At 34.8% G+C, this 22346-nt stretch overlaps 1 protein-coding gene across 2 annotated transcripts in view; it reads left to right on the top strand.

The window, feature by feature from the left end:
• The first annotated feature begins 12797 nt into the window (after positions 1–12797).
• DENND4C (DENN domain containing 4C) overlaps positions 12798–22346 on the top strand; it is an 81112-nt gene continuing 71563 nt past the window's right edge. The window contains exons 1-4 of one of the 2 annotated variants that reach the window (XM_016205487.2): positions 12798–13266; positions 17407–17659; positions 18599–18668; positions 20369–20538. In XM_016205487.2, the coding sequence (XP_016060973.2) occupies positions 12962–13266; positions 17407–17659; positions 18599–18668; positions 20369–20538 (798 nt within the window). In that variant the 5' untranslated portion in view covers positions 12798–12961. The remainder of the gene's footprint in view (positions 13267–17406; positions 17660–18598; positions 18669–20368; positions 20539–22346) is intronic. The other variant, XM_016205488.2, reaches the window with a different exon arrangement.

The raw sequence follows: 22346 nt of genomic DNA, 5'->3' as shown, positions 1-22346 counted from the left end.
GTGGGCCATGTGGGCAAATGCAGGGGAGCCAAGAGAGCACACCCCCTGCAACAAGAGTCCTGTGCAAACCAAGAGAGCAAGGGAGCAAACTCCTTTGTTTAGGAGTTAAAATATTTCAAATCTTCTCGCTCTTGCAGTGGCCATGCCTACTCTGGCCAGTGACCTCTTCCCAGGTGTAACTGACAGGTTCCTCCCCTATGTCACTCAGACTTTACTGGGCATGCATCTATTCTTCCTCTGTCCAATCCCAACCCCCACTGGGGGACACACTGGTGTTGCCCTGGGGAGTGTTAAATTGCAGTTTCCTGGCAAAGCTGCACAAATGGCATGCCCATAATATTTGGCCTTCCCTTTGCTCCTTTTCAGTTAATTAATAACAAGGTTATTACAACAGTATCAATTAGTATTTGTCACTTTTTAGGGTGTCTTATCTAATTCCATGGTTATACGTATCATTAATTTACTATTGATTCCAGTCTTGATGTTTTTATCAAACTGCACACTCTCTTGGACTGACTTCTCCACTTGAATGTTTTAGTAGGTATTTAACTTGTCCAAAACAGAATTTTTGGGTTCTTTTTTTTGAACCTACCCCTTCCTCAGGCATTACCATCTCACTGTATGGTAGCTCCATTCACCCACTTGGTGAGGCCACAAACTGGACACCATTTTTTCTTTCTATTTTTCTCCTCATAACTCCAATCCATCAGCAGCAATTTTACCTTTAAACTTTATCCCAAATCTTGCTATATCTTATTGCTCTACTCCTTTGCCCTAAGATAAGCCATTATTATCTCTCTTCTGGACTAATATCGCAGTTGCCTTCAAACTGCTGTTCCTGCTTCTGATCTTTTCTCCCTCTAGTCTGTTTATAGCAGTGTGTGATTTTTAAAAAAAGACATGAATAATAATATATCACTCTCATCTAGAGGCCACTGGTAGCTTCCCATCACACTTAGAATAAAACCCAAAGACCTTATCTTAGCCTAAACTGTCCTATATGATATCCCCTTTCACTGACTTCTTTCAATACTCCACTAAGCTCCAGAGCCATGGCCTTCTTTCTGTTCCTCAAAGATCAACTTATTTACTTGCCTTAAGGCTCTTATTTTTTATTTTCTTCCTGCTTGGAATGTCTTTATCATCATGTGGTTTACTCTTTCTTATCACTTAAACCTCTGCTCAGATCTTACTGCCTTCTTACTGCCTGCAAGAGGCCTTCCCTGATTGCCCCATAAAAATAAGCCCTTCTGTTATCACTTACCCTGTATTTTACTTTATTTTTTCTTCCTAGCACTCATGCTTTCTTAACCTCATATTTATAAGTCTGTATTTGTTTACTGATTATTTCCCAGCTATAAAGTAAGCTCCATAAAAACAGGGCATTTGTTATTTTCTTTGCTTTAACTACCAGCATTTGGAACAATGAGGCCCAGTAATAGATTATTGATATACCAACAATGATTGTTTAGCACATGTCAGAGCTCCTTCCTATTAGCCACAAAACTGTAAAATACTTACGAATAACCCAAACAGACAATATGCAGGATCTGGGTGGAGAAAATCATGATGAAACTTAAAGGCTTTTTTTCTTTCTCTCTTTTTTTAAAATGAAGACCTAAATAAAATGGAGAGCCATACCTGCTCCTGACTGGAGAACTTAATGTTGTAAAGAGGCCCATTCTCCTTAGGTAATCTGTGTTTTAGAGCAGTTCCAAACAAAGATCTTAACTTTATTTTCCCCTCTGAAACTTGATGAGCTTGAATGAATAAGCCTGGAAAGTCTTAAAAAAGGGTGAAGAGGGAGTTTATCTAGTAGATCAAAAACCAGAGAACTATTATAATTAACTGTGGCGGTGGTACTAGCTTGGAAATTGGCTAATGAAACAAAATAAAGGTTAGATATTATAGGATTATATAGACTTTTAATGTATGATAAAGGTGAGAAAAGGCTTATTCAATAAGTTAACCGTTCTATCATAAGTAGATGACATATGATTAGTAGATGACATGACGTAAGTAGATGAAATGCTTATTTTGTACAGCATTTGTAAAGCTGTGATGTCCATTAGGTGTATTTGAGGTGTGTGGGGCTCTTTACTCTTATAAGTGGGGATCTAGTTAACTGTGCCCTTAGGTCACCTTCTGTTTTATAAAATATGTCCTTTATTCTTTGACAGCTTAATTTTTTTTAGGCTGACAGTATGTTTACCTCTCTTCCTTTTCATTTTTTACTATGTATTTAGTACTCAAATAAATTTAATAGAATTTCTTGTGAACTAACACTAAGTAGGTTATGAATGAGAGACTGAAATCCATACAGGATGTATGTTTTCCTGCTTTGTGATGTCTATTGTAGCTCTTCATGGCTGGCTCTTTGCTTTGTATGAATTGGTGAGGTTGCCAGATAGCTGAGTTTCAGAAACTTGTGAGGTTATTTTACCCCAATCAGTTGGGAATATTCAGATTAGCAATTAATTATGCTTTCCTTCCTGCTTCTTAAGGTGAAACCAGTGTTATTTCTCTCTATATTTTCTCACCTTTCTCAACCTTTATTTTCCCCTATACTGTTGTTGACATCTCAAAGGACAGAAACTTTTTAAAAAAACAACAACAAAACCCCAAAACTTTATTTAGAAAAAAAAACAAACTTTCAGAAAAGTTGTAAGAATATTGTAATGTGATCCTAATATAACCTTCACTTTGATTTAGACGAACATTTTGACACATTAACTTTCTCTATGCATGCTATTTTTTTTTTGATTAAAGCATTTGAAAATAAGTTCAGCATGTATTTCCGAAGAACAAGAACATTCTCGTACACAATAAAATAATCATATTAGGAAAATTAGTTTTGTTGCAAGATTATCTGACATATAGTCTACATTAAAATTTTTCTAGCACTATACTGTACAGCATTTTTTTGTTTTTTTGTTTTCTGACCCATTCTAGTATCAGTGATTATATTTAGTTGTCATTTATTTGGTAGATTACTTGGAATTTCTACGTAGACAGTTCTGTCCGTGAATAGGGACAGTTTCCTTTATTTCTTTTTTTTTTAATCTTAAAAAATTTATTATTTATTTTAGAGAAAGAGAGGAAGGGAGAGAGAAACAGAGACACAGACACAGACAGAGAGGAATATCGATTTGCTGTTCCACTTAATGCATTCATTGGTTGATTTTTTTTTTTTATGTGCCTTGGGGGTGGGGATTGAACCCACAACCTTGGCCTATAAGGATGACACTCTAATCAACTGAGCTACTTGGCCCAGGGTGTAATATGATTTTTTTTTTTTTAAGTGAGGGCATTCTTGGGGAAGACTGAGCCCTGAATTCATGGAGACTGTGCTATTCCAGGTGGTTGGTGCCAAACTGAATTGTCAGACACCTAGTTAATATGATTTTTGATCATTCCTTTTATGTTTATGAGTTGGCATTCTGTTGTGAAGAGCATTCCTTTTCGTCCCTCCCCTTCTTTCACTTATTTTATAATACCAATATGGATAAAAGTCTTAAAAAAATCAATGTGCTATATATATACTCCATTACTATCATTCATTTTGATGATGAAATGGGAGACTCTTCAAGCTAGGTCCTGTGTCCTTTTGATAGGGCCCCCATTAGTCTTTGAGCAATGGTTTTGTTTTGTTTTCTCCTTTGCATGAGATATTCCAGGTGTATCTTGTACTCTTCTTGCCCAGTCTTGGTATTGGCTGTTTCTCCAAGGAGCTCTGGTATTCTTTGGAGGGGGATAGTTTTAAGAAACAAAAATTAAGGTGCTGCATATGTTTATTGCTTATGGGGTGACACTACTACAGCATTTTATGTTTAGCAGAGAGGAGATACACATTCATACCTTTTTAACAGCTTTATTGAGCTATAATTCATATACCACACAATTCACTGATTTAAAGTATATGGTTCATTGGTTTTTAGCATAGTCACACATTGTTCAACCATAACCATGATCAATTCTAGAACATGTTCATCACCCCCAAAAGAAATCCTATATCCATTAGTAGTTACTCCCCACTTCCCCATACCCCCTAACTTTAGGCAGCCACCAATCTACTTTCTCTTTCTATAGATTTGTCTATTTTGAACATTTCATATAAATGGAACCATATGTGTGGTCTTTTGTGACTTCTTCCACTTATATAATGTTTTCAGGCTTCATCCATCTTGTAGCATGTAACAGTACTTCATTTCTTTTTATTGCTGAGTGATAGTCTATGGTATGGATGTAATTCATCTTATTTATCTCTTCATCAGTTGATGGTCATTTGGGCTATTTCCATTTTTTGTATATTATCAATAATGTTGATACACATATTTAAAATATTTTTATTTTATTTTTTTGCTCTGGTCAGTGTGGCTCAGTTGGTTAGAGTGTCGTCCTCTGCACTGAAAGGCCTCAGGTTCGATTTCCAGTCAGGGCACATACCCAGGTTTCAGGTTCTATCCCAGGTCAGAGTGCGTACAGGTTGCAACCCATCGACCCCTCCCCCTCCCCCTCCCCCTCCCCCTCCCCCCTCCCCCCTCTCCAAAATAAAAACATATCCTCTGGTGAGGATTAAAATATGTTTGAATTATTTTAGGTTTACAGAAATGTTGAAAAGATACTGCAGTTTTTTATTCCTCTGTGGTTAATGTTTTATGTTACCATAGTATATTTGTCAAAACTAGAACATCAATATCATTACATTGCTATTAATTAAAATCATATTTTACTTTAATTTCACTAGTTTTACCATAAATATGCTTTTTCTTTGATCCAATTCAGGGTACCACATTGCATTTAGTATATATGTATTTTAAAACTATGAGTTCATATTGATACCTGTAATTCCATTTTAATATGTGGATTTTTACTTGCCTTCTCCCATTCTGTATTTATATCTCCCTTTTCTCACAACAAGATCTCTGGTTTCCAACAATTGTTCCATCACAGAATACATACAGAATAATTTTAGAATTGCTACAATCATACCACTATAAAAAGCAAGCCTTTTAAGTAAAGCTCAAGATTTCTTTTCAGTTCTTCATGTTAAAGTAAATTGTTCAAAAGTTACTTCTTCTTTCATTCCCTTTTATATGGTTATATTATCAATTTGATATACAGTTTGGTTCATTGGCTCACATCTCTTTAATGGTGAAGTTAGGTATTTAATCAGGTTAATTTTTTAATGGAATTTAGAAATTATTCTTTTGTAGACTTAACCTTTAGAGTGATATACCCTGCTTATGTGTTTTGTTTGGTCTTACTAGTGTTTAAGAATTTTGAATTAGTTGCCAATACAGGTATTTTAAAACTTGGAGGTTTTCATAGAAATCCTGATTTCTGGCTGCTTTTAAAAAGGCAAAAAGGAAGTTTGGCTTTGCTAAGTCCATTTGGCAACAGTTGGATGGTTTTCTAGTTCCCACGACTCATATCCTGCCTGACCCCTTTAGGCATTTGTGTTTGCAACCCTCCTTTACAACCCTTCTTTACAAAACTCTCAGTGGCAGGTGCAATTGGACTGCTTTGCGTTCTGAAAAAGGAACTGATTTTATCTGGAATGACTGACTTTTTCAGTTTTGTAGTTTCATGACCCAGCCAGCTTAACTGATGTTGATAATGCTTTCTAAATGGAATCACCAAGGACCTATTTTAAATTGCTTAAATGTAGCAAATAACTTTGATAAAACTGTATTTCTTTGTTGTTTAAACAAAGTTCATCATTCATTCTGCATGGTTTAGAACACCAAGGAACACAGAGATATTTTTGAAGCTTAAAAAATGTCTTTTGGTTACAGTGAGAGGAATTGTGTAAACTATATTTAGCCTTGTAAATTGAAGTTAATAACATTTTATTGATGCCAAACAGTATTTATTTATTAAAATGTATGGTATTCTAAACAGTAAGGTGAAATGAAATTGACTCCTAAAGGTTATCTTAGCTGTAATTGGAAAAAGTAATTTAATTATTAAACTATAAATTTAAGTTTTTACAAGTATTTTAATTCTTTTCAAAAGCTTTTGTTAATACAGAATAATATTTACCAGAGATAAAGAAGATAATTTCATAATGATAAAGGGGCCAGTTAATCAAAAAAGACATAACAATTCTAAATGTTTATACCCTTAATAATAGAGCTTCAAAATACACGAAGCAAAATCTGATAGAGTTGAAAGGAGAAGTAGACAAATTTACAATTGTAGTCAGATTTCAATACCACTCTTAATAATTGATGGAAGAAGAGGAGAGAAAATCAGCAAGGATATAGTAGACTTAAACAACACCATTAACCTGCTTGACCCGATTGATATTTGTAGAGTTCTCTGTCCAGCAACAGAACACACATTCTGCTGAAGGCTACAGGGTGTATTTATACAAGGTAGACCATATTCTTAGCCATAAAATGTCTCTAAGTATAAGAGAATTCAAGTCATACACAGTGTATTCTCTGATCACAATGTAATTAAGTTAAAAATCAATAACTGAAGATTCTTGGAAAATCCCCAAGTATAAAATTTGGAACCTGAAAAAAACATTTATTTATTTGTATGTATGTATGTACATATGTATTTGTCTATTTTTAAATTCTCACCTGAGGTTATGTTTTGGGGGGAGGGAGAAACACAGACATGGAGAAATCGATGTAAGTGAGAAACACTGGTTGGTTGCCTTCTGTGCGTATCCTGATAGGGAATCGAACCTGCAGTCCTTTGGTGTATGGGACACCGCTCCAGCCAACGGAGCCACTTGTCCAGGGCTCTTCAAAAAGTTTATTTTTTTATTGATCTGAAGGAAGTGGGGGGGTGGGGTGGAGAAAGAAACAGAAACATTGATTTGTTGTTCCACTTATTTATGCATTCATTGGTTGATTCTTGTATGTTCCCTGACTTGATCCAACCCACAACCTTGATGTACCAAATGATGCTCTAACCAACTGAGCTACCCGGCCAGGGCTGAAAAACATATTTTTTCAGATGGAGATGAGAGTAGCCATTAAAAAGAAGAGATAACAATTATGTGCTCACATCATTGCATAGAAAATAAAACAGAAAAAACATATAAGTGCTCAGATAGTTTGGAATAGAAGAGTCAGGAGAGCCAGGTTTGAATTCTGGCACCACCTCTAAGAGACTTAAAGCAAAGTATGTAAGCTCAAGCTTTCACCTGTGAAATGTGGACATGATGCCTACCTCGTTAGAGTATTGGAAAAACATACTTTTAAACAGCCCATTGGTCAAAGAAAAAGTATTTTAAGAAAAGGAAATTAAGATATTTTTAACCAAGAAAAAGAGAACATAACATACCCGAATTTGTGGGATGCCACTAAAACATTGCTTGGGGAGGGATTCATAGCACTAAATACCTACATTAGAAAAGAAGAAAGATCTCAAATTAATGACCTCAGCTTCCAGCTTAAGAAACCGGAAAAAGAAGAGCAAATTAAATTTTACATAAATAGAGGAAAGGAAATAACAAAGATTAAAGTAGAAATTAATGGAATGTAGTACGGAAAAGCAATAGAGAAAAATCAGTGAAACGAAAAACTGGTTCTTAGAGAAGATTAATAAAATTGATAAATTTCTAGCCAGACTGATCAGGAAAAAAAGAAGACACAAATTACTAATATCAGGAATGAGATCTCAATATACTCTGATATATTTTTTTCTTCTTCTTTATGTCTTTATTGATTTCAGAGAGAGGAAGGTAGAGGGGGAGAGAGATAGAAACATCAATGATGAGAGTGTCATTGATCAGCTGCCTCCTGCATGCCCCTGACTGGGGATCGAGCCTGCAACTGGGGCACAGAACCATGATCTCCTGGATCATAGGTCAATGCTCAACTGCTGAGCCATGCTGGCTGGGCTACTCTACTGATGTTAAAAGGATAATAAAGGAATATTATAAATAACTTTCTGCCAGTAAATTTGATAACTTGGGAGAAATGAACAAGTTGTTGGAAAGACACTGCTATAGACTGAATGTTTTTGTCTTCCCCTTCTCAGATTATCTTGAGACCTAAACCTTCCCCCACTTAAAATTCTTATTTTGAGACCTAAACCCAAATGACATGGTATTTGGAGGTGGGTCTTTGGAAGGTGCTTTGGTCATGAGGGTGAAACCCTCATAAGCGAGATTAGTGCCTTTCTAAAAGAGACCCAGAGAGATCCCTGGCTCCTTTTTGCATGTGAAGTTACAGCAAAAAAGGTGTTCCGTGAACTAGGAAGCGAGCCCTCACCAGACACTGAATCTGCCAGTGCCTTGATCTTGGACTTCCCAGCTTCCAGAACTGTGAGGAATAAATTTCTATTGTTTATAAGCCACCCAATCTATGATATTCTGGAATAGCAGCCTGAATGGACTAAGACACAAAGTATGAAAATTTACTCAAGAAGAAACTGAGTAAAGGAATTGAATTTATAGTTAAAAATCCTACCCACAAAGAAAACTCCAAACCCAGATGATTTCACAGGTGAATTCTATCACACATTTAAGGAAGAAATAATACCAATTTGATACAAACTCTTCCAGGGAATTGAAGAGGAGGAAATCTTCCCAACTCATTGTGTGAGACTAATATTACTTTGCTACCAAAACCAGGTAAAGACATTACAAGAAAAGAAAAGAAAACCACAGACCAATATTCCTCATTAACATATAAAATTTCAAATGAAATTTTAGCAGATAGAATCCAGAAGCTAGAAAAAGGATAATAAATCATGATCAGGTAGGACTTATCTCAGGAATGCATGGTTGGTTAATAACTTGGAAATTAATGTAATTCACCATATTAAAAACTGGAAAAGGAAAAACCGTGTAATTTCAGTAGATGCAGAGAGAGTGTATGATAAAATCCAACATCTATTCCTGATAAAAGTCTCAGGAATAGAAAGGAACTTCCTTAACTTGAAAAAGAGCATGTAACCTACAAGTAACATTATATTTAGTGGTAAAAGAAATAATGCTTTCCCTAGGATTAGGAATGAAACAAAGATGTCCACTCAATATCTCCCTCCCCCTTTTTTGATCAAAGAAGTGTGTATTTAAACAACCTTTCTGCAACAGCTGTACTGTTAAGGCTATAAACATAAATATAATGACAGTGGACAGTAGATAACATTATTGTTGTCATGGTAAATTGGTATATTTTTTTCAAAAGGCAAGAAAGTAACACACAACAGTAGTTACACAGGCGTTTTTATACTCTAAATTAGGAAGCTGACTCCAGGCATTTACTCTATAACTTAACAGAAGCCCAGAAGTTTAATATGGAGAAATGATTATTGATGCATTCTCTTTTTTTATTGTGGTAAAATATACATATGTAATATGTGTCATTTTAACAATCTGCAAGTGTACAATACAGTGGCATTAAATACATTGTCAGTATTGTGTGACCATTGTCACTGTCTATATGCAAAACTTCATCATCCTCAATATAAACTCTCTACCCATTAAATAATAATTCTTCATTCTCCCCTATTCTAGCCCTTGGTAATCTCTATTTTATTGAGTGGAATCATACAATATTTTCCCTTCTCTGCCTGGCTTATTTCACTTAGCGTGATGTTTTCAAAGTCCATCCATGTTCTGGCATTGATCAAATTGAATTCCTTCTTATGGCTGAATAATATTCCATTGTATGGATATACTGCATTTTATTTAACCATCTGTTGATGGATACTTAGGTTATTTCTACCCTTTGCCTATTGTGAGTACTGCTGGTATGATGGATGATGTTGAACATTTATTCATGTGCTTATTGGTCATTTGTATATCTTCTTTGCTCACCATTCTCTTAAACATTGTACTGCATGTAGCCAGCACAGTGAGGTGAGAAAAAGAAATAAAAGGCAACTACATGGGACAGAAAGAAGTTAGTCTTTATTCACAGACATATTATCTGTGTAGAAAATTTGATGGAACTTACAAAAAAGCTCTACAACTTCTAAGCAACTTTGCATGATTGCGTTACATAAGGTCAATAGATAAAAATCAGTTGTATTTCTGTAGTAGCAATGAACAATTGGAATTGAGTTAAAAGAAACTGTCATTTACAGTAGCATCTAAAATATTAAGTACTTATGGGTAAATCTTACAAAAGATGTGAGAGACTTCTAAGTTGTAAACTATAAAATTGATCAGAGAAATTTTTTAAAATCTAAATAAATGCAGAGCTAAACTTTGTTCATGGGTTAGAAGACTCAGTATTGTCATTCCTCGTTAAATTGACCTACAGATTCAACACAATCTCAAGTAAAATCTTACTAGGCCTTTTTTTTTTTTTTTTTTTTTTTTGAGAAAATGACAAGCTGATTCTAAAATAAAAACAATTTTGAAAAGGAACAGAATTGAAGACTAATACTGCCTGTTTTCCAGATTTATTATAAAGCTACATTAATCAAAACCATGTGGTGCTGACATATAGACAAATAGATCAGTGGAACAGAATAGCAAATCAAGAAATAAACACACATATTGGAAATTAATTTTTGAAAACAGGTAATACAGTGGAGAAAAGATGGTCTTTTCAACCAGTGGTGCTAAAAAATTGGATGTCTATATGTAAAAAATGAATCTTGATTTATACCTCACACTATATACAAACATTTACTCAAAATAGATCATAGACCTAAATGTAAAACCTAAATTTATAAAACTTTTAAAAGAAAACATGGGAGAAAACTTCTGTGACCTTGGATTAGACAGTGACTTCTTAAATAGGACACCACAAGCATGATTCATAAAAGGACAGATTGACATATTGGACCTCATCAAAAAGAAAAACTTCTTTTCAAAAGGCATTATTAATACAAAAAGACAAGTCGCAGGTTAGGAGAAAATTTTTGCAAAGCATATACCTGATAAATGACTTGTCTCTAGAATATATAAAGATCTTCAAAACTCAGTAGTAGTAAACAAATAACCCAAATAAAACATAGGCAAAAGATTTGAACAGAAACTTCACTGAAGAAAATATATGAGTGGAAAATAAACACATAAAACGATAGCCCACATCACTAGTTAGAAACATGAAAATTAAAACTATGGTGAAGTATCACTATAGATGTATTAGAATGCCTAAATGTATGACTGACCTTTTTAGAGTGTTGGAATGGATGTGGCACAACTGGAACTCTCATATACTGATGGTAGGAATGTGTAGTGCTACATGCACTCTGGAAAACTATTTGGCAGGTTTTTTTGTTTTTTTTTTAATATGTCTTTATTGATTTCATAGGAAAGGAGAGGGATAGAGAGAGAGAAACATCAGTAATGAGAGAGTCATTGATTGGCTGCCTCCTGCATGCCCCTCACTGGGGATTGAGCCCACAACCCGGGCATGTGCTCTGACTGGGAATCGAACCCCGATGGCCTGGATCCTAGGTAGATGCTCAACCACTGAGCTACACCTGGCCGGACGGCAGTTTTTTAGAATTACATACACCTTCCAGGTGATCCAGCCATTTCACCTTAGAATTTACCAACAATAAATGAAAGCATATGTCCAGAAGGCTTGCGCATGGGTGTTTGTGACAACTTTAATAGCCCCAAACTGAAAATAACTCAAATGGTAAACATATTATGGCATATTCAGCAGTGGACTATCAGCAATAAAAAGGAATGAACTATTGATATATACAACAGGATGGGTGAATCTAAAAATAATTACGATGAGTAAAAGAAACCAGACCAAAAATGAATACATACTATAATGATTCCATGTATGTCAATTCTAGAAACCAGCCTGTAGTGACAGAAAGCAGATCACTCATCCTCTTGGTGGGGGGGAGGGAAAATGAAGGGGTACAGGAAAATATGGGGTGTTGATGGATATGTTTACTGGTTTCACAAGTGTATTTATGAAAACTTACCAAATTTGCACTTTAAATATGTGTATTATTATATGTAAATTATACCTCAGGAAAGTTGTTTTTGAAAAGCATGAAAATATCTAAAACCTCAGAAGCTTAATTTATTTTTAGAGGTACTGAGTTTAAAGCTAATAGAAAATTTGACTCAAAGTTCACATTCTTTAGGTTTTTACCATGCAGTACCCAAGTCTCTTAATGTGTATTTTATGTAATTTTGTCTTCTCTGGTTACAGTTTTTTATGTTCTATCTGGTATTTATATATGAAATATTTAATGATTCCTAAACATAGTTTATATGGTGTCTACATAAAGTTTCTTAACTATAAGGGACAGACTCCTAACTGGATTAAGAGACTGGTTTAATTATATTTATTACCATTATTTTTCTTTTTTTGTGTTAGACCTTGACTAATTCATGATGAACTCTGTTTAAATGTAAAACTTAGTTATAGGAATTTTGTAACTTAAAGAGAATGATTTTTAAAATGGTCTAACTATTGTTAAGTGCATTTTGCTCAAAGGAAAGCACCATAGCCCATCTCTTGACAGTATATATATTTATTTTGTTGTTAACCCTTACCTAAGGAATTTTTTTTTATTGATATGTAGGGAGTGCAAGGGACGGAGGGAGGGGGCTGGAGAGAGCTAGGGAGAGAGAGACAGAAACATTAATGTGAGAGGCACATGGATTGATTGCCTCCCACATGCGCTCCATCTGGGGTTGGGGGTCGAATCTGCAACCCAGGTACGTGCCTTTGACCGGAAATCGATCTGGAGACACTTTAGTGTGCAGGGTGATGCTCAAACCACTGAGCCACATATTCTTAACAGAGCCTTAGGCGTGTGAAAGGATCATAGTAGCCTTACAAATTAATTTGTGCTGCAAATTTATACTTTTTAGGAGGTAAAAGCTCACAAGATGATACTAACAGGCTTCTACAGAATGACGATTTGATTATAAATCCAACTGGGGAGTGGGTTAGTTGCTCACTGTTAACTCAGGAGTGTTTTAATTTTAGAGAGTCAGGATAAAGTATTTTATTTAATCGATTTTTTTCCCCCTCTTCTAGGAAATATAATAGCAGCCATGATAGAAGACAAAGGACCAAGAGTGACGGACTACTTTGTTGTGGCAGGTCTCACTGATACATCTACTCTGTTGGATCAAGAAATAAATCGTTTAGATACTAAGTCAACTGGACCTAAAGCTCCAATTACAGACATTGCAGTTATTAATAAATCAGCTGGGGAAACAGTACCTGAAGGTTACACCTGTGTTGAAGCCACTCCATCAGCTCTCCAAGCAAACTTGAACTATGGAAGTCTGAAAAGCCCAGAACTTTTCCTCTGTTATAAAAGAGGGAGAGACAAGCCACCCCTTATTGACATTGGGTACCGTGACTTATTTTCTTTTGCTCTAGTGTAGGGGAAAAAATTTATTTAAGGTGCATGGGAATAGGAATTTGAAATCCTTAATAGTTCTATTATTTGTTACTTCAGGTTCAAGTATTGTAAGATATTACATAGCTCTATCCACCCTTACTGAATTTCTTTGCATTGTATTTAAATCATTAGATCAGTTTCTTTCAAAAGAATATTGAAATGAAGGCATAGAGCCTGAAATGTGATTCCCTTTCTGTTGTACTGATCAGATAAGCTTATTAATTAAACATAAAAGAACAAGAAGCTACAATAAAAGACAGTATTTTTAAAAGGAGCTACTTGGGTTATGTGATGGGTTTTTTCAAAGCCCTAAACTTAATTTAACAAAGGAGTATTCCTGTTTTTAAAAATATAGTTGTGCTGTGTGATTTTTTTTAGTGCCACGAGGAGCGTATTTACAGTTTAGAAGGAGTGTAGTTGTTACGAGATATTTACTGTCTGATCCGCAGCTAATGAACATTCTTTGTAAAAGCATTTTTTCCAAATGAGAATAGTTACAGTATTTTTCCATATATACTGTCATGTATTATGCTATTCTGTTTATTACAATTACCATCAGTTAGTAAAAACATACTATAGGTACTTGAGAGTATCTTGGAAAGTATTTGAGGTCAGCTTGCCCATTTATACAAAACATCCTGTTGGAATTTTGATGGTGTTTGGATTTAGTCTGTAGATCTATTTGGGGAGTATTGCCATCATAGCAATACTGTTTTCCAGCCTCTGAACATGATTGGTCTTTCTATTTATTTAGGTGTTTTTTAATTTCTTTCACAATGTTTTGCGGCTTTTAGCCTTTCACCTCCTTGATTAATTTTATTCCTAAGTATTTTATTGTTTTTGATTCTGCTCTAAATGGGACTGTTTTCTTAATGTCTTTTTTGGATTGTTCATTCCTGGTATATAGAAACACAGCTGAATTTTAACTTTATATGTTAATCTTGTACTCTGCATGTTTGCTGAATATATTAGCTCTAATCACTTTCATGTGCATTTTAAAAATAATAGGATCATGTCCTCTGCAAATAGAGATAGTTTTATTTCTCCCTTTGCAGTGTGCTTTATTTGCCCCTCTTGTTTTATTGCTCTGGCTAGAACTTAGATAGAGCACGATGTTGAATAGCAGTGCTGAAAGCAGGCATTCTTGTCTTCCTCCTGATCTTATGGGAAAGCTTTCAGTCTTTCACTGTTGAATATGGTGTTAGCTGTGGGCTCTTCATAAATGCCATTTATCATGTTAAGGAAGGTTCCCTTTATTCTTGTTTTTATGAGAGAGTTTTATCGTGAAAATGTGTTGGATTTTGCTAAATGCCTTTTCTTTGTTGATTGAGACAATCATGTGGATTTTTTCTTCATTCTGTTAATGTGATGTATTACATCAATTGATTTTCTTATCTCTCTCTGAATGTCTTTTTATGTAACCATAATACCACATCTCAAAACAATGATTAATTTCTTAGCATCATCAGATAAAGATTTCCCCGATGGTTCCATGAATTTTTTTTAATAATTTTATTATTATTTTAAAAATATATCTTTATTGATTTCAGAGAGAGGAAAGGAGAGGGGGGGAGAGAGAGAGATGGAAACATCAATGATGAGAGAGTTATTGATCCGCTGCCTCCTGCACGCCCCCCACTGGGGATCGAGCTCACAACCTGGGCATGTACCCTGACCGGGAACCAAACCTTGATCTTCTGGATCCTAGGTCGACTCTCAACCGCTGAGCCACACCCGGCAGGGCTCCATGAGTTATTTTTAAGCAGTTGGTTGCCGGTTATTCTGTTGATAGCTGTTCAGGTGCTACTAAGGAAGGTAACAAGCTGCTGCCTTTTACTGCCACTTGTTCTGCTCATCGCCTCCTCCAGTGTTGCAGTAGAGCTCTGGTGAAAGTATACTAAGGCCCTCATTATATTTGAATTTCTAGTGCCAAAGGATGATTTGTCCTTATCTTACTTAACCTTTAAGCAGCACCCGTTTAAGTCCTTTAGTATCACCCACCCTGTTTAGCTTCCATCAATTTCCTTCAAGTCAATGCAATTAGGATGGTGGTCATACAACTTTGTAGGATCATTGGTTACAGGAGCCAGGTTAGAAAGGGTTGAGAAATGATTGGCACTCGGAGTAATAGAGGTTTCTTTTTGAAAGCTTGACTTTAAGAAAAAGAGAAGATAGTTATGGGCCTTGCTATTCAAGGTGTGGCCCATGGACCCATATTGTCCATAGGGCTTGGGAGCATGTTAGATATTCAGAATCTAAAGCACTACCCAGATTTACTGCATCAGAATCTGCATTTTAGCAAAATTCTCAGAAGCAGCGCTTTAGGACGCTTGGGGTGAGGGGAGGCTGGGTCAAAGGCTCAGGGGATAAATAACTTTGAACATCTTTATATTGAAAGAAAGAAACCAATGGAGAAGGAAGAGCTGATATATAGGAGTAAGAGGAGATATTTGATAGAACAAAATTATGAAACAGACTAAAGGGATACTATCAACAGCGTATGTGGTTGGACTAGCCTTTAGTGGGAGGAGCTTTCCTTTGAGAAGGGGAGAGGAGGCTAAGATGGGCGAACGCCAGTTGCTGGTTAGGGCGGAGTGGTTCAGGACAGGTGATGGGTTTACCCTCAGGTTTAAACATTGTCTCTGTGCTTGTCTTAAGATAGGTAATATCCATAGAAGGACAGCTGCAGGATAAAGTTTTGATAATATCCATGTCAGTTGAAGGGAAACCAGCCAGGGACTTAGGTGCGGCCCTTACCGTTCCCTCTTTAGCCATCCTTTAAAGGCCGTCTTTTCACAGCCTCCTCTCCACCCCCGCCATACAGTCATAATTGAAAGGATGTGAATCTCTGAAGGATTGTTGTTGCTTGTGGTTCAGTGGCACAACTTAAAAATAAAATAATGACTTAGATAATTATACTTAGATGTTTTCAGGTTGCAAGTAGCTCTTTTGTATACATATTGCAGTTCCCTAAGGCGTCCAATTTCTTTTAAATATTTTACTGATCCAGGTTTGCTAGAGTGTATGGTTTTCTTTTAACTAATCATGATGGTAAATATTTCTTTCCAGATCAAATAATTGTTAATATCTGGTGACTTAAATGTTCTGACCTGTCTCTCCCACTCCCCCCCACCCTTAAGCATATTGGTGAGGTTTGGAAAACCTATTAGCCACTATAAGATGAGCACATACCTCATTTAAATATGAAACACAGTTGTCCAACTTTTGACCTTTTTGACTGATTTGTAAAATGAGATAAGGTATTTACAGAAATAATAGTTCTTTTCTGGAAAGTATGTTTTTACAATAAGTAAGATCTGGTATTCCCTCATAATGTTAAATATGCTATAAAGTATAATTTAACAGGGTAATATATTTTTGTATGTCAGATATATTAAGATAAAGAATCAGACTACTATCCAAAGTTCTTACCTTCCTCCATTGATCAGATTCATTGACCTTCAAATGAGTAGTTTTCTCCAGCACTTTTAAAAAATATATACATCTTTATTGATTTCAGAGAGAGGAAGGGAGAGAGAGAGAGAGAGAGAGATGGAAACATCAATGATGAGAGAGTCATTGATCGGCTGCCTCCTGCACCCCCCCCCCCCCCCCGACTGGGGATTGAGTCTGCAACCTGGGCATGTGCCCTGACCAGGAATCGAACCTTGATCTTCTGGATCATAGGTCGATGCTCAACTGCTGAGCCATGCCGGCTGGGCTGATGGTAAAATTTTGACAGGAATTATGAAGGAAAATTTTGTGAAAATATCTGAATACTTGTTCTCTAGGAATTGACCTGAGCATGTTTGTAGTGCTGCCCTTTCCTTGTTTCATATGTTTCTTGTAATAACCAATGAAAACTCAAGTTCTTTGATCCTATTTACACTTCTTAAAAGTATCTTCTAGCTGTTGAAATAATAGTAAAGAGACGTATAATTCCCAAAATAATAGTTTTGTTTTTGGTTAGCAATTAAGATTTGGGAAACAATAGATAGAGACCAATTTTTTTTTTTTCCCCCCAAGAAAAGAACCGACATTAACCTGAAATTTATTTACTTATCTATTTCTTCCCTCCCTGCCATGCAGAGTTCTATATGAAGGGAAAGAGAGGCTTATTGCAGGATGTGAAGTGATCCAAGCCACACCCTATGGTCGCTGTGCCAATGTCAACAATAGTTCAACTACTTCACAAAGAATCTTTATCACTTATCGAAGGGATTCTCCAGTTCGACCCCAGAATTCCTTGGCTGTAACTGATATATGTGTTATTGTAACCAGTAAAGGTGAAACCCCTCCTCATACTTTCTGCAAAGTTGACAAAAACTTAAATTGTGGAATGGTAAGAATGAAGTTTCATTATTAGTTTGATACTTTATAAAAAGGATAATTTTTGGATTCCTGTTGATTATTGGACATATAATTTACTGTATATTTTCATGATTTTTATTATTTTTAGCTCTAATTTTTATGATTCATAATAATTTTGAAAACCCTTAGCTATCTGATGCTTTAGAATAATTTCACCCAGCAAATAGATACTTAAAGTCAGGAATTATTTTGGGGGGGGGTAGGAGGTACATGCTAATACTGCTTTTGTTACGCTAATATAGAGGTTTTATTAACTTCTGGGTTTCAGTGTTTTTTTGGAGAGGGTTTTAAGGACAACTGCAGGGAGACTGGGTGGGGACTCCCTTATATGTATTTATTTGAAATATTTATAGACTTATTTTTTAAAAGGGCTCTCATGAAGAAGAAAATTGAACATATACATTTGATTTATAGTTTTATGAGACTAAAGTTTACTATTGGGTCAGATTTATTTTGAAAAATATGTTTACATCAAACTAATATTAGCTTAAAGGTGGTATAGGCAGAGATGTCTAATGCACCCATGGCTATTAGTCAGGACAGGTTTGCCTCTGGAGGTAATGACTTTAGAGCACCCCAGTGACCCCAGTCTTTCCTTGTTCAGACTCTGGTACCCACTCCACTTTTGTTCTGTCTCTTTCAAATATAGACATTTCTGGATAACTACAGAATTCTGAACTTTTTGAAACTGTCTTCAAGTCAGTTTGATATTTGTGGCGATGTTATTTTACTTTTTTTCTAGTGTTCTCAACTTCATGTTTTGCTATATTTTATACTTTATAGTCTGTTTTGCTAAACATGTGTTTTAAATAGACTCCCTGAATAAATAATCAGAATCTTTAGAAGACATAAAACAAAATGAAAATTTTTTCTCTTTTGTCTTTTTTTAAACCTAATTTATATTTTACAGTGGGGCTCCAGTGTGTTTCTGTGTTATAAGAAGTCTGTACCTGCTTCTAATTCAATAGCATATAAAGCTGGTAAGTAAATTTAAAAAAATTGCCTATATTACTGTAGTTACTGTTGCGCATTAACATTTGGTTAGGAGAGGCAGTGTGTGCTCCCTTATGTAGTTTGTGGAATTGATCTATTAATAAACAGAATTATCTATAATTTTAGCATGTAAAGGCATAAGTTTTCTTAAGTACATTACACATTACAGGAAATGTTAATATTGTCTCCCCCACCCCCAAAAGTGTTAATTAAATAGAAACTTTCATCCCAAGCAAGCATTTGTGGAATAAACATGCAGGCTTTTAGTCTACACTACTAGATTTAACAATTAAGTAGAACCCTACTTACTCTCTGATCTTTTATATTTTGGCAATCAGAAAGCTGTCAAACTGCATCTTTACTTCTTATATTTCCTTCTCTTATCTCTGTGTGTCTGATTTGAAACCACATGTTACTTGCCATGAAAGGTGGACTTGCTTCCTTTCTCCCTTGTTGCAAAGAATCAGCTATATGGAGGAGAGGAGGGCCTGAGAAACTTTTCTGCCATGAAGTGTTTGAGAAATCTATCGCCATTCTTACTGCACAGTAAAGTGTCAAGGGCTGTAAAGATTTAAGTGTGACCTCTTCATCCCGCTGGTATGGTGGGATAAAAACTGAAAATACAGGTATGCTCCAGTTGTAAATAGAAGAGAAATACTGGAATACTTTTTTGTGAAAACAAACTGTGTCAAATACTTTTTGATCATGCAGTTTTTGTAATCAAGTTTCACTTCAAAGAACTTAGGCAAATTTATATCTGAAAAATGTTGATTGTCCTCATAAAGACATTCATACTAATGAATTAAACCATTTAATTTATAATATAAAAATTACAAATTCAGTATCATTTTAAAATGTGATACTGTTCACTTTGCTGTAATGTGTTGATTGTATGTGATTTTCCTAAAATACATTTTTTTTTGGTGGGGAGAGAGTGCCACTTTACAAAAAGCCTTACAGAAACAAGCTTTGTGAAAGTATTCAGGTATTTTATATAAAACATATTTGGAATACAGAGTTTTGAAGACTGAATTTGGACTTAAAAATCTGCTACTGATTTTCACTTGTTTATCTTGGATGTGGTCTGTTAGAGGCTAATGAACTAATGACATGTAGTTACTTTATTATGAAGGAGCTATGTTATGCTTCTCAGAGTACCCCCCCCCCCTTCCTTGGTCTCACATACTCTGTACTCAGTCACAAAGGATTTTCTGTCTCATTTACTTTTCATGTTGCATGCCTTTTACACTGCTTCTCAAGATGAGCTTAGAGGCTGTGATAATTTCTGTTTCCTTGGAGTTACTTTATAATATTTGTCCCTTCCCTGAATTTTTTATAGAAGACTAACTGAAATAGTTCGTAAATTTTCCTGTGCTTTTTACCATTCCTATAAAATGTTGGTTGTATGTAGAAGAAAATACATTAAGATTTGTGATCCTGTTGAGTAGAGTTTTAAGTAGTATATTTAATACATTTTATGAACTAAAAGTCCATAGGTCAAAAAAATAAACAGTATATTTTGTTAATTTATTTTAATTTCTGATATGGCAAGAGAAAAATTGATTTTGAAATTTCACGCATAAATATTTCGATGAAATTTGCTATTAAGATATAATAATGTATCACATATACTTTATGGAAAAGTAACTATTTAGAAAAATTTATCATTGTCTCCTCTCTCCAAAAGGTTTAATTTTTAGATATCCGGAAGATGATTATGAGTCATTTCCACTTTCAGAATCTGTACCTCTCTTCTGCCTTCCTATGGGAGCTACTATTGAATGTTGGGATCCCCAAACCAAATATCCACTTCCAGTTTTTTCAACTTTTGTCCTGACAGGTTCTTCTGCTGAAAAGGTACATATATTTTCTCTTGTATTTAACCTATTTTGTTTATGTTTTAATTCTGTAAAATGGTTAATATGACTTAAGTTTTATTTGAATGTTAGGATTATTTGGACAGAATACCAGAATTATTTTGGTTTAAATTTGTACTGTAATGCCCAAGATGAAAGGTCAACCTGAAAATTGGTATCAGGATGTTGATACCCCTGGAGCCTCTACAGAAGCAAATATAAAAGTCTTTCTGGACACCCCCAAAACTCAGGCTTTAAAATGAAACTATAGTAAAAGTTAGAAGACATAGTTACCATAGGAAGAATCAACGAGACTTGTAATACTAAGCTGGATTAGACCTTGAAGATATTGAAGTGAAAGAATAACAATATGAAGGATATTATAAATTGAATATATAATTGAAATGATTCAAGACCTAAAAGAGGGGCTCAAAGCATCAAGGAAAGAGTAGGATATTTTGAAAAATGAATAAACAGATTAGAAAAGAATTAAATGTCTAGGAATGAAAAATATGTTTTTAAAATTGAATTCAGTGAATGGTTTAAGTAGCAGAGAAGACATACATGAAAGGAGAATTAATAAAGTGGAAGATGAGTCACTTCAAATGCAGCACAGAAAACATAAAGCATAAAAGGAGTTTAAATATGTACAGGGTAGAATCAGAAGGACCAGTAGGTGTTTAATGAAGTCCAGAAGGAGATACCGGAGAAGGTGGAGGCAGCATATATAATGAGCTAATTGGTTAGTTGAGAGTTTTCCAGGGTTGATGAAGAATTGAATCTGTAGATTGAAGGTATACTCTGAACCTTCAGTAGGAAAAAAGTAAAAATATAAAACCACCTCTTTTTATATAGGAAGCACCAAGACAAAAATCAGTAGAAAGAAGAGACATTTACTTTCATAGGGACAACTATTAGATTGGCTAATTTCTCAACAACAACGAAGGTCCTAAGAAAAATAATATATTAATATGGAGTAAGTAAAAATAGTTCAGACAGCATGCAGAAAGCACTAGCCATAAAAGAAAAGGTAAATAGTACACTTCTTTGGAGTTAAGAACATCTGTTTATTCAAAGACATCATTAAGAAAGTGAAAAGGCAGGCCCAAGCTGAGAGAAAATAATGTGGTCATGTATTCAAGATCGGTCTCATCGAAAATAGATAGAGAACTTCTACATTATTATCAAGGAAAAGAAGCAACCCTGTCCCCAGTGATTATATGCCTAAGCATATCCCAGGAAGTATGAATGTATATATCTTCCAAAAACATGTATACACTTTATTTGTAATAGTCAAAAATTGAAAACATGTATAAAGCAGTAATAATGACATGGACTGATAATTTAAAATAAAAGGATATCAGAAATAAATACTATTAGAAATTAAAAAATAAATAAAACTACAGATATAGTAGAAATTTAAAATTGAAAATTTTCTTAAGAAGTTTGATAAAATATGCAATTTTATTGAAAATTATAACTAACCAGAGCTGACTCTTGTGGCTCAAACAAAATACATTGGTGGCCTTATTCTACAGGCTACAAGTTTACAACCACTGTATTAAAGATAATGAAAGTTAAGATCCAGCACAGTATCTGGAACATAGTAAAAAACTCACTGAATGAAGGCTAACTATATTAACTGGATTGCTTACAACTAAGCTAACTCTTTAGCTTAATAATCATTTAACCAATTCTCTTATTTGAAAACAATAAATATAAATGAAAATTTTAAGATCTTCGAAAACTTGAGTTACCAGATTTGATTACTAGAGAACAACAATTCCCCATAGAGATGCTTGTTAAAAA

This window comes from Miniopterus natalensis, chromosome 12, assembly GCF_054644295.1.
Source record: "Miniopterus natalensis isolate mMinNat1 chromosome 12, mMinNat1.hap1, whole genome shotgun sequence".
Taxonomy (NCBI): Eukaryota; Metazoa; Chordata; class Mammalia; order Chiroptera; family Miniopteridae; genus Miniopterus; species Miniopterus natalensis.
The sequence above is the reverse complement of the archived record's forward strand: the minus strand, read 5'-3'. Positions and strand labels throughout refer to the sequence as shown.